At 34.3% G+C, this 13,431-nt stretch overlaps 1 protein-coding gene across 2 annotated transcripts in view; it reads left to right on the top strand.

Moving 5' to 3' along the window:
- Window positions 1–12,973, top strand: part of LOC111514468 (D-2-hydroxyglutarate dehydrogenase, mitochondrial) — a 77,085-nt gene extending 64,112 nt beyond the window's left edge. For both annotated transcript variants that reach the window (XM_074185541.1, XM_074185540.1), the window contains exons 4-8: window positions 10,938–11,131; window positions 11,792–11,960; window positions 12,046–12,332; window positions 12,420–12,585; window positions 12,666–12,973. In XM_074185541.1, coding sequence (XP_074041642.1) covers window positions 10,938–11,131; window positions 11,792–11,960; window positions 12,046–12,332; window positions 12,420–12,585; window positions 12,666–12,919 — 1,070 coding nt within the window. In that variant the 3' untranslated portion in view covers window positions 12,920–12,973. The remainder of the gene's footprint in view (window positions 1–10,937; window positions 11,132–11,791; window positions 11,961–12,045; window positions 12,333–12,419; window positions 12,586–12,665) is intronic.
- The last annotated feature ends 458 nt before the right edge of the window (window positions 12,974–13,431 follow it).

The following is a 13,431-nucleotide window of genomic DNA, read 5'->3' as shown; positions in this document are numbered from 1 at the left end:
GAACGGCTGGCTGGTTCAGTTCAAGTTTGAATGAACCAAGTTATTCTCAAGTCCCCCCCGCCCAAAAAAAGAAGAGAATGTATTATATAATGAAACACTGTTTTTATTATTATTAATATTTTTATTATTTATTTCGATTTTTGTAATTTAGATGAAATAAATTTCTTTATTGATCATACTTGAAAGTATACCAATGATTACTATTTAAACCTTACACTATTTTAAAAACAATACTTTTATAGCACATAATTTTCAAAATTACAATAAAAAATCAAAAACACAGTTTTTCGAAAGTTCAAATGTATAATTGTATTTTCAACTTTCAACAGTAACAGTTTAAGAAAAGAAAATATCTCGTTTAGGAATTTGTTTATACAAATTGTTTAGTTGATCAACAATAAAACTATATAAAACTATATAATAATCTGTGAAGGAATATCAATTATGATTTTTTTATAAAAAACATTCCTCAAGTAATCATTTGAACATCTGAGAAATAAAAAAACGATTATAAATAATTATAAATTGTGTTTTTTTTCAAATCATTATATATTGAAGACAATTTCTTCAATACTCACATAGTCTATTTGTTCATGAACAATTCATAAACAAATGGCACTTAAAACTTTTTGTTCAACTCATCGAATGTCTTCATTCGATATTCAAAATAAAAAGAGCTCCACGAAGCCAAATCACTTTTTGGAGAATTATTTAAACATTTTTTGGTCTTCAATAAAGACGCAAGTGAAGTAAAATATTGTTAATTTTCCAATAATCCAACGAGAATCCATTTGTCATAGTATTCAGAATACACTCTATAGTACACAACGGATGAACACCCGGAAAAACAACACATCATATTTCACCATCCGTGAAAACCTTCATTGTAATATATATATATATATATATATATATATATATATATATATATATATATATATATATATACATATATATATATATATATATATGTATATAATTGATAGTGTAACGACCGTATGTATGTATAGAATAGTAGTTTTTCGGGGATTCGGTCTGATTAAAATAAATATTTACTCTTTTTAGCTGCCCGAGCTTTCGCTAATGTTTATTAGCTTTATCGAGGGCTGTGCTATTTGAGAATATTCAATTTGAAAATTTCAATTTTGAAAGAAGTCTTCAACATCAAAATGACAACTTTTTGACATTGAATTCAATGTCAAAAAGTTGTCATTTTGATGTTGAAGACTTCTTTCAAAATTGAAATTTTCAAATTGAATATTCTCAAATAGCACAGCCCTCGATAAAGCTAATAAACATTAGCGAAAGCTCGGGCAGCTAAAAAGAGTAAATATTCATTCTAATCAAACCGAATCCCCGAAAAACTACTATTCTATATATATATGTATATATATATATATATATATATATATATATATATATATATATATATATATATATGTATATATATATATATATACACGATATATACACGAAAAATAAACAGCTATGGAAAAGAAGAAGACAGAAACCAAAACGGGATATACAGTATACAATGCTCGGACTGCAACAAATTCTATATCGGCCAAACCAAAAAAAAAACTGATCCAAAGGTACGATGGGCACAAAAAGGCATACATAAACCCAATAGTATATAAATCAAACCTCGCAATACACGCCAAACAAAACAAACATAATTTCCCCCCATCAGAGAACATAAAACTTATAAAACAAGTCAATAAGGGAAACCGCATGGACATTTGGGAGAACTTAAACATCCATAAATTCAACAGTCATAAATCACTTATCGAGGAACAAGTACAAATCAAAACACAGCAAGACCTAACATTGAATATATTAAACAATTCAAGACACACTCCTAGAAACAATAAACCCAGAGAAGATCCAACACAAAGAATAGTGCCTGATGTAATCCAAATACAGGCAAGTTTACCTAAAGTACCTGAAGTACCTGTATTGAGGCGTTCGGACCGTATAAAAGGACACACAACAGGATGACACGTTCAGATAGAGTAGTACCTAGAGGAGCTTTATAAATATATATACAGGGTGTCCCTGGACTTCCTCTTTTCCTCTCGGGAATGTATAGATGGGGTCAAAATATCACCAGTACTTCATATAACTTTTTTTCCTAAAAGTCTTCGTAACCAAGTTACGGGCCCTCGAAGTTACAAAATGAAAAATGTTTTCTTTGATAACTTTTCAAGTGAATATTCAAAATCATCCAAATTTTGGTAATTGACTAAACAAATGAATTCCATCGATGAGCTTTCATGCAGGAGTCAGTTGTTTTGCTACAAAGTCAGGAACGGACTACCCCCGATGGTCCACACCCCAAAACTTTGAAATGACAGATATTTTTCAATATTTTTCAACAAATTAAGGTTACTTGGACAATTTTATGAATAAAAGTACTCGTGTGGAAAGTCGATCGGAGCAACGAGTCTTGATAAAAATGTAGTTCTACTCGACGACATCAAACCCGCTCGTCCACCATTATTTGAAATGAATTATTATCAAAGCAGAAATAATAATGATAACGTTAATCCAACAACATTTATAACAGGAATAATACAAAGTATGCTAAAATGAAGTCGTAAACAAAAAGTGCAGTACCTATATGGAAGTTTAAGTCACAATTGTGATGGCAGATATTTTTTCAAAAGAAATATCAAGTTCTGTAGATTCGTGGTGTTTTTAAACTAACAAGCTACTCTACTATGAAATATCGAATTCATTCCATATTTTGTATGTACATAATACGTGTGGAATAATCACGTTTCGTGTTGATCAGTTATCTGAATCTCATGAAACTCAACATTCGAATGTTTCAAATTCTTCTTCACAGCTAAACTGTTGAGGAGTTTCACTGATAATTATAATTTTATTGGAGAAATTCTTTAACACGAATCTAAATTTAGCTGAAAAAACGCACATCGGAAAAAATATTTACTATACTAATAAAAAGCAAACGAATGAATTACAAAAACGGCTGCACATGATCAGGTGAAAAATATCCAGGGAATAATTATGTTCCATTTCTTTCACAGATGTTGACAAAAAAACCTTTTAGAAAGTTTTGATAAAAAATGAGAAACTGGAATGCGATTTTGTTTTGTTGAGTGGTGCGTTGTCATATGACTATCATTGTATTGTCAATATTCTATAGGATATTTTGAATTTTTTTGATATGGCCGAACAGTTTACATTCAATGAATATGCAGATATGCATGTATTTTATTGACGAGAATTTTGTAATGCTGCAGAAGCTCGTCGTCTGTATTCCGAGAATTTTCCCAATCGAACGGTACCGTCAAGAGAAACATTCGAGCGTGTCGATCGCAGCTTGAGGGAGACAGGTATGTAATAATTGATAATTAATTTGAGCACGTTGTTTTATTTCGATATTATTGTAGGTACAGTTTTGCCAAAACGAGGTGGTAAGGGCGCTCCTAGGACTGTACGTACCGTTGTATTGGAGGAAAATATTTTGGAAACCGTCGCTGATGATCCTTCAATGAGCATCAGAAATCTATCAGAACAGTTCCATACATCCAAGTTCACTATTCATAGAATAATTAGGGAACAACTGCTCCACCCATTTCACATCCAGAAGGTACATGCCATGACACCTCAAGATTTTCCAGCACGACTGGAATATGCCAATTGGTTCATGGATAGGCAAAGAGAGGATATGACTTTTATTAATCGAGTTTTATTCACTGATGAAGCAGGTTTCAGTAGAGATGGGGTTATCAACTCTCATAATCTCCATTTATGGGCCGAAGAAAATCCCCATGGGATATTGCAACCCAAACACCAACGGAAATTCAACGTGAATGTTTGGGCTGGTATCATAGGAAACCATCTTATAGGACCATTCGTTCTACAGGACCGATTGAATGGAGAACGTTATTTGGAGTTCATTCAGAACGATTTGAATGGACTTTTGGAACATGTTCCATTGCAAACCCGAAGAGATATGTGGTTTATGCATGATGGCGATCCTCCTCATTTTAGTTTGATTGTGCGTGACCATCTGAACCATATTTTCCACAATAGATGGATTGGTAGAGGTGGGCCATATTCATGGCCATCGCGGTCTCCGGATTTAAATCCATTGGATTTCTTTCTGTGGGGGCATCTAAAAAGCCTCGTTTACGCTACACCTATTCACACAAGAGATGCATTGTTGAATAGAATAACATTACATTGTGAAGCCATACGAAACGACCCTGGAATGCTATTTCAAGTACAGAGAGGGTGTCTTCGCAGACTAAGAAAATGTATAGAGAGAGAAGGTGGTCATATCGAGCAATTTCTGTAGCGGATTTTTCATTTCTGTTTGCTCTTGAGGCTCTTGAGTTTCGTTAGTTAAACGTGTTTGCATTATAAAAATTGGTTATGAACATTTTACCTATCATTTCCATTTTCCTCAAAAACTAATATTTTCGAATAATGGTAGACATCTCAAGATAAATGTTGTTGAATTAACGTTATCATTATTATTTCTGCTTTGATAATTATTCATTTCAAATAATGGTGGACGAGCGGGTTTGATGGCGTCGAGTGAAACTACATTTTTATCAAGACTCTTTGCTCCGATCGACTTTCCACACGAGTACTTTTATTCATAAAATTGTCCAAGTAACCTTAATTTGTTGAAAAATATTGAAAAATATCTGTCATTTCAAAGGTTTGGGGTGTGGACCATCGGGGGTAGTCCGTTCCTAACTTTGTAGCAAAACAACTGACTCCTGCATGAAAGCTCATCGAAGGAATTCATTTGTTTAGTCAATTACCAAAATTTGGATGATTCTGAATATTTACTTGAAAAGTTATCAAAGAAAAACATTTTTTATTTTGTAACTTCGAGGGCCCGTTACTTGGTAACGAAGGATTTTAGGAAAAAAAAGTTATATGAAGTAGTGGTGATATTTTGACCCCATCTATACATTCCCGAGAGGAAAAGAGGAAGTCCAGGGACACCCTGTATATGAATTAGGAAAAAAATTACAATACATGATATAAGTCAGTTACAAATGAAAAACAAATCATAAAACAGTACATGATAGAGTGGAAAAATGAAATAGTATCAATAATTTAAAGAGTGTCAATATCTGCTGTGAACTGAACCATCCAATGCATTGTATGTTAAAACTGTATCATGTAAAATTAATGCATATACTTTAGTGTTGTCTGGAAACTTGGTCTTCCTGGTCTCAAACTCAATCTTTATATCAATAGTTGATGATTTTGTTGCATTCGGTTGATGGGAACGATCGATGACGAATAGTGGATTCTCTCTAAATTGTCCAATGTCCATCAGAGGTTCACTCATATCTTTATTATAATAACTTCGTTGGAAACTCTCAAAAGCGTAATAAGCAGGAGCATCAAGTTTTTTATCGAAATTCAAATTCCAACGCTCATATGGATAAACTTCAGAATTCAAGTAAACACGAATACTATTGATATCAGCAGTTGTGAATTTTGTAATATTCTGTGTTCTATCTTCAGATGTGGTAGTACTTTGGAATGCGATGATGACAAAACGAGGAGTTTCCAGAGCGTTAGTTGTTTTGATGGCCCATATGTCTGAAGAAGTCCCACGTAATGATGGAAGTTCATAGAGGTCCCACATGCAATAAGCCAACTTGATTTTGGCATTCAGACCGCTTTTGTTTGAGCTTGTGTTTATCATCTGGTACAATATGTCTTATTTTCCATTCGATTTTATTTATTTCTAAATCAGCATCAACCTCACCTATATATGAGTTTTTGAATGATCGAGCGATAATCAAAATCAATTCCTGTTTGGCATTCAAAATACTTTTGTTGTAATCTTCAGACATTCTGTCAGGATATGTCTAACAGTGAGTTGTTCATTGCAGGTTTCACACATCGGTTGGTTGGTGTTTTTGAAAAGATAATCATGGGTTAATCGTGTATGACCAAGACGTAGACGTGTGATGATTATTTGATCTCTACGTTTTTTGCAGTAAATTTGTCTACGGTTTTATTGATGATTTCACTTCCCGAAGTTTCGAAATTGATTCACCCCACCGATTTTGCCATGCCGTTTCCACCTTCTTTTTAATGGCATACTGTAAGTCACTCAGTGCTACTTGATGAACTATTTCAGCGTTATTACTATTTATAGCCTCTTTTACATTTCTATCAGCTTCTTCATTACCTATTATTCATATATGTGATGGGAACCATATAAATTTAATAACTGTTTCTCTCTGTTGTGCTACATGAAGTTGTAGTTTCACATCAGCTACTAATGAATTGGGGGGATATAATGTTTGTATACTTTGCAGTGAGCTCAGCGAATCTGTCAGAATAAGGTATTTACAATTTTTGTCTTCAGTTGAGTTGATAAATAAGAGAGCTCGGAATATAGCATAGAGTTCACCAGTGTATACCGTGCTGGTGGAAGGTAGTTTGAATTGGAGAAAGAAATGTGGTCCTACAACTGCTGCTCCTGTTCCCACAGTTGTTTTGGAGGCGTCGGTATATATTTGTGTAAAGCCTTGGTGATTCTCCAATATAGCTCGTAGGTTGTTTTTGAATAATGTAGAGTTAGTTTCATATTTTGGGAGATGACTAAGCTCTGTGAGGCATGTTGGTTCAGGTAAGGTCCATGGGGGAGGAAGGTTGAGTGGATATGGGTAACATTCCGGGAGGGTAAAATTTTGCTTGTTGATATTGAATCTGACTCTTTCGTAGAAAGGTTTTGGGGATCTTGGTTTACTCTCATACCACTGACTGAATCTGCTAGCTATAGTATTGTCATAAGTAGGGTGTGTTGGTTGAGTTTTCAGCTTCACTGCATATTTGAGACTCAAGTATGTATGGTTCACCGGCCTCACTGTATAGACTTTCTATAGGTGTTGTGTGATGAGCTCCCAATGCTATACGTAGTGCAGTATTATGTATTACATCAAGTTTTTTCAGTAATGATTTATTTGCAGAACTGTAAGCAATTGAACCATAATCTAGCTTTGATCGTATAAGAGTTCTATATAGTAATGTTTGTCGATCCGAGCTCCAATTTTTGTAGGTCAAGGTTTTTAATAAATTGAGCCTTTGGTAACATGAGTTGATGAGATCTCTGATGTGGCTTTTCCAATCCAGTTTTTGATCAAATGTCATACCTAAAAAAGTTATACTAATTTCCTGTTTCAAGCTCTGCTGGTTCAGTACAAGGTCTGCTGCCCTATTTTCAGTATTTTTCTTTGAAAATAATATGTATCTAGTTTTGTCGGATGAAAACGTGAAGCCGGATATGTTCGACCATTGCTCCAGATCTGAGATAGCTTTTTGTGTCATGGTGAATAGGTTTCCTATATTTTTACTTTTTGTGTATATCACAAGATCATCTGCATAGATACGTGCCTTTGAAGGAAGTTTTAGGTTTTGGAGAATGTCATTTATGGCAATGATGAAAAGGGTGGGGCTAATGACTGAACCCTGAGGGATGCCGTTTTCAAGAATCATCTCATTAGATAATACTCCGTTTGTTCTAACTCTGAAAGATCTGTTGCCAATGAAGTTTTGGATGAATGATAAACAGTTTCCCTCAATGTTCCACATTTGGAGCTTATGGATAATTCGATCTCGCAGTGCTGTGTCGAATGCTCTCTTGATATCAAAGAATACTGCAAGGCAAGATTGTTTCATAGCAATAGCCTCATTAATATCGCTTTCCAGATCTATTATCTTGTCTATTGTTGATCTTTGTTTTCTAAATCCGCTCTGTTCTGGTATGATTAAGTTGTACTTTTCCAATGTCCACAATAATCTTTTATTAATGATTTTTTCTAACAATTTGCTCATTGCGCATGTTAGAGATATGTGTCTATATGAGTCAGGGTTCGTTTTAGGTTTCTTCGGTTTCAAGATGGGTATGACGATTGATTTTGACCAGATTGTTGGGAAGTTACGTTCTGTCCAGATTATATTGAAGAGTTGAAGTAGGTGTTAGTGAGCACTAGCTGGTAAATTTTTAAGGAATAGTACAGGAATGTCGTCTGGTCCTGGGATAGTATCGCGAAAAGTTAGTAATGCTTCCTTGTATTCATTCTCCGCGATTGGTAAATTCAGGAATCGTTTTCCAATATCGTCGAGTTTTTTTTTTCTGGTTCATTTTTTCCAGGTCACAAACCGGTCTAGTTCTTGTTTTCCGTGGGGCCAGATGCACTTCGAGATGTACTTCGAGAAAGAAGCACTTAACAACGCTCGCCTCAAACCAACCCTGTGGAAAAGATATGTAGACGACATATTCATCATCTGGCCCCAAGGAAAACAAGAACTAGACCGGTTTGTGACCTACCTGAACAACATCCATTCCCGCATCCAGTTCACTACCGAAAGAGAGGAGAACAGGCAGCTACCTTTCCTAGACCTACTTATAACACGAAAACCAACTGGCAACTTGGGTTATACAGTTTACCGAAAACCCACACACACCAACCGCTACCTACAAGCAGCATCACACCATCACCCTACCTAGCTACAATCCGTAGTCAACACGTTAATATCCCGCAGTTTCCGCCTAACAGAACCAACAAACAGGGCAACAGAATTGAGAGAGACAACAAAGGCTCTGCGACAAAATGGCTACGGACCAAAGATCATTCAAAAAGCCATCGACAGACAAAGAAGAACCAAAAAAACATCCACTAGATCGACAGAAGACTCTCCACATGACTGACAATCTGTGACACTACCTTATGTCAAAGGTGTGACCGACAAAATCGGGAGAATACTAAGACGTAAAAACATCCGGACAACCTACAAACCGCACAAAACGATATCCAGTTGGCTGCCCAGACCGAAAGAGAGAATTTCCCTAGAAAACCAAGGAGTATATAGCATCACATGCGAGGACTGTGGTCAACAATATATCGGTCAGACCAACAGACGTATATCTGCCAGAACCCAGGAGCACAAAAACTCGATAAGAACAAAACAAACCTCCTCTGCCCTCTTTCAACACCATCTACAAACAGGTCACAAGATTAATTTTGAGTCCACAAAACAGATAGCACAGGTGCAAAACCCAAGAATTCGACAAATCAGGGAAGCTATCGAAATCGAAAAGCAAGGCCTCATCAACAAAAGGGATGACTCACCAAACATCCCAAGGATTTGGAAAACAATAATTAAAAACAACCACCAAAGACAACCACAAATTGATAATGAACCATCGCAGGTAGGAGAACCGCCAGAAGCCATTAACAACCCTCATGTAGAAAAACAGGTAGGAGAACCGTCAAAAGCCATCAACAACCCTCGGGTGGAAAAACAGGTAACAAATCCATACAACTTACGCAAGCGAAGCCATATAAAAACACCACAAGAAGAACCTAACATCAGTTACACCTCTCGAAGCGAAGCAGTAACTCGTCTTGATAATGCCATCTGAGATGATGGCGAAACGTCGACTATCGAAATAGTACACAACGGATGAACACCCGGAAAAACAACACATTATATATATATATATATATATATATATATATATATATATATATATATATATATATATATATATATATATATATATAGAAAGAAGATAGTCTCTGCTGACCAGTTAGGAATTAAACGGGTGAATATTTGAATATTTGGATAAGCAGCAATTGAGAAAGTGTACTCTTTTAACAATATATTCCAATCATTTCGACAATGTATACTGTCATCCTCAGGGAAAACTACAATAATAGAACATAAGACTAATTGATGTTTTACAGTTGAAAATTATGTACCTACTTACATTGTCATTGAGGTTGGACTCAGTGATGTTTAAAATAATTTTTATTATTTCATTTTAATGTTGAACTTACATTTGAGAAATGGGAAAACATTGAAATTAGTTTGGATATTGATTAAAGATGATTATAGTTACAAATCAAACACTTAAACATATAAACGTCAATTTTGGTAAAATTATTGTGTATCTAATGAATAAATTCCTTTTTTTCAATTCTAAAATTCTGATTTTGTACCAGGCCGGTACATGTGATCACAAAATAGGTTATAATATTAATTTCGAATGAAAATGGAGAAGAAGAAATAAATGACATGACAATTCAGAAAACAATTACATTGTTGGGTTCAGTATTGCCAAACTTTCATCCTATACAGGAATGCCAATTTGATTAATTATTTTATATACTATATTCTAATAAATTTTCATAATTTCAAATATTCATTTTTATTAGAATATAGTACATAAAATAATTATTCAAATTGGCATTCCTGTATAGGATGAAAGTTCTAGATCAATTCTAGATCATCCCCCCTCCGTGATGAATTCATAATCTAAAACAAAACCGAAGAATCAGAGAATGTCACGCTGTGGATTCTTTAATATTAACAAATCAACAATTTCATTTGAATAATCAAAATATAAATGAAAACACTAAACATTCAATTTCAATTGTTTACAACCAGCACGTGCATACCTCTCGTGACTTGTTCCTTGTTTCTTTTTCATTTTTTTTTCGTATTCATCTTATTATTATCTTCCATATTTGTCCTTCTCGACGATTTTTCGAAATACTGGGTAGATACAGTCAGCTGATCCTCCGTTTCTCACTATGTTAATCATTATAACATTGCTAGGAACATAACATTAATTCACAAAATTATGTTCATGAATGTATATGACTTTTTTAAGTTTCAGCCTACTAGTCTACTGATAACATAACTTCATTTCCCAGTAATATTCAAAATCTTTAGCTTAGCTCTACTTATATATGTTTCATGTAACAATAAATCGCATTGTTTGATTATTGTACTCAAGTAACATAACTCAAACCAACTAACTTGAAACTGAGTCAAACTTCCATCAATATTTGAAATTAACAGTTGAAAAATCCTTCTGGGACAAAAGGGAAGAAAATGTTGAAACCACATCGTTGCAGGTGTTGTGGTATGTCAGGCAGGATGCATTTTGGAAAATCTTGATAATAAAGTAGCCGAAATAGGTTTAATGATACCACTGGATCTGGGTGCAAAAGGATCCTGCCATATAGGAGGAAATGTTGCTACAAATGCTGGCGGCTTAAAACTATTTCGGTATGGAAACTTGCATGGAAATGTGCTTGGACTGGAAGTGGTAAGAACACAATTACATAAATGAAGGTGGCAATGAAGTACTAGTGGGTACTAGATTGTCTTCAATTTTTATATCTTAGAGCTTAAGTCGAAATTTCTCACATACGCAGAGAAAAACAAAACTATAAATTTTAAAGTTTTTTTAAGAATTAATCATGTCCGTTCAGTATGAATCTACCTTGAATCATCATAAGTTTTATTGTACTTAAAATCATTCATGAATATTCATACCCGCAATCAATTACATTCGTAAATCAGACTTGTAATATAAGTTTTTCGAAAGATCCTGAGTTCGATCCCAACTCCGACCAGACATTTTTCTGGAGAGAAATTATCTAGTCTAAGTTGAGATGATTTTACAGTTGCACGTGGCTGACAGACAGCGAAAAGCTATGATGTTCCCTAGGTGGCTGGGAGATTTATTAATATTGCATACCCAGAAAACGGAGCTAAAGATCAAGCAGTCGATGACAAAAAAAAAATAAAAATTTTGCATATAATTACATTGTACAGGATAACATAAAAAAGTGCCATGTCTATACCGAGTGGAATTAATATATAATTGAGAATGTTAGTGGGAAATAATATAATGTTTCAAGAATGTTTATTGCCTTCGAAAGGGAATTGCAATGTTCAAAATAAATCTGTTGAATTTATCTAGGTGTTAGCTGATGGTACAGTCCTAGACTGCATGAGTTCCTTCAAAAAAGATAACACAGGTTATCATTTGAAGAATATTTTCATAGGATCAGAAGGTACCCTGGGATTTATAACAAAGGTTGCCCTTCAGTGTCCACCGAGGGCCAACAGTATTACCTTAGCATTCTTAGGTGAGCACATGCATATTTCAAAGTATAAACAAATCTTTCAAACACACGTCGTGAATTATTTGCTAATAAAACTGCATTTTTTTAGGTTTACAAAATTTTGAAAGAGTTTTGAGAACTTTCAAAAAAGCCAAACAAGACCTTGGGGAAATTCTTTCAGCGTTTGAAGTATTAGATACTCCCACGATGGAATTTGTGAACGAGCGACTGAAAATGAATTCTCCAATAGGTGATTTTCCATACTACCTGCTCATAGAAACATCAGGAAGCAATGAAGAACACGATAGTGATAAACTTCACCAATTTTTAGAATCATGTATGGAAAAAGAACTGGTCTTGGATGGAACTGTAGCTACAGAACCACACAAAATAAATGTGAGTAATAATTGTCTGAATTTAGATTCATTACATTTCGATATAAGTATTTATATCTACTATTTCTACATAACATCGATTTTTTAGGCAATTTGGTCTATAAGAGAAAAAATTCCAGATGTTTTCAAAGACTGTGGTTACTTGTTCTGTTACGACGTTTCTTTGCCACTAGAGAACTACTACGTGTTGGTTGATGACATGACACAACATATGGGTAAACTTGCAAAAAAAGTATTCGGATTTGGGCATATGGGTAAGTTCTCATATATTCTTTATACTATAGTATGTCATATAATCTATTCGGTGCAATTCATAAAAAAATAACTTTTTTAGGCGACAGTAATCTTCATCTCCAAGTTGAAGTCGATGAGTTTACAAGAGAAATAAAGAATCATATTGAACCATTTATTTTTGAAAGAACAAAACAACTGAATGGTAGTATAAGTGCAGAGCATGGAATGGGATTTTTGAAAGCTAGATATTTGAATCTGGCCAGGCCATATAATACCGTTAAAGCAATGGAAAATCTTAAAAAACTATTTGACCCAAGTGGTATCATGAACCCTTATAAAGTATTACCTTGGTAAATGATAAATAATACAATTTCAATGACTGCGCAATAAACGAGGCTTTCAACAGTCTGCTGGTTTTTTATGAAGTTGTCCAAAACTAGTCCAAATAATAGATCACCGCTCATATATACATATTTGAACATATTTTGATATGCTTCAATGGCTCTAACAATATATAAAATAAACGTTATTCTACTTTATGAAGTGAAAATCATAATGAACAAAACAAATTTTTTATTTGTTGTATTTGCTGAAGTAGATCAAAAGGGTGTTGTTTCAAAACACATCAATCAAATGTTGTACAGGGTGTGTAGCTTTGAAAAAAAACATGACTGCCTGCGTTAAAGAGACAACATTGGCTGCCAACGTTAGAAAAAAAAATATGGCTGCTATTGAGGTATACAGGGTGTGTTTGCAGCGTTGAAGAAAAGTTACCATGGAGGTATACAGGGTGTGTAGCGTTAAAGAAAAAACCATGGCTGCCAGCGTTGAAAAAAATATGGCTGATAGCGTTAAAAAAATATGGC

The sequence above is a fragment of the Leptinotarsa decemlineata genome, unplaced genomic scaffold (assembly GCF_025532065.1).
Source record: "Leptinotarsa decemlineata unplaced genomic scaffold, Ldec_3_MD MMD2_tig00026375_RagTag_RagTag, whole genome shotgun sequence".
In the NCBI taxonomy this organism is placed as follows: domain Eukaryota; kingdom Metazoa; phylum Arthropoda; class Insecta; order Coleoptera; family Chrysomelidae; genus Leptinotarsa; species Leptinotarsa decemlineata.
The sequence above is the reverse complement of the archived record's forward strand: the minus strand, read 5'-3'. Positions and strand labels throughout refer to the sequence as shown.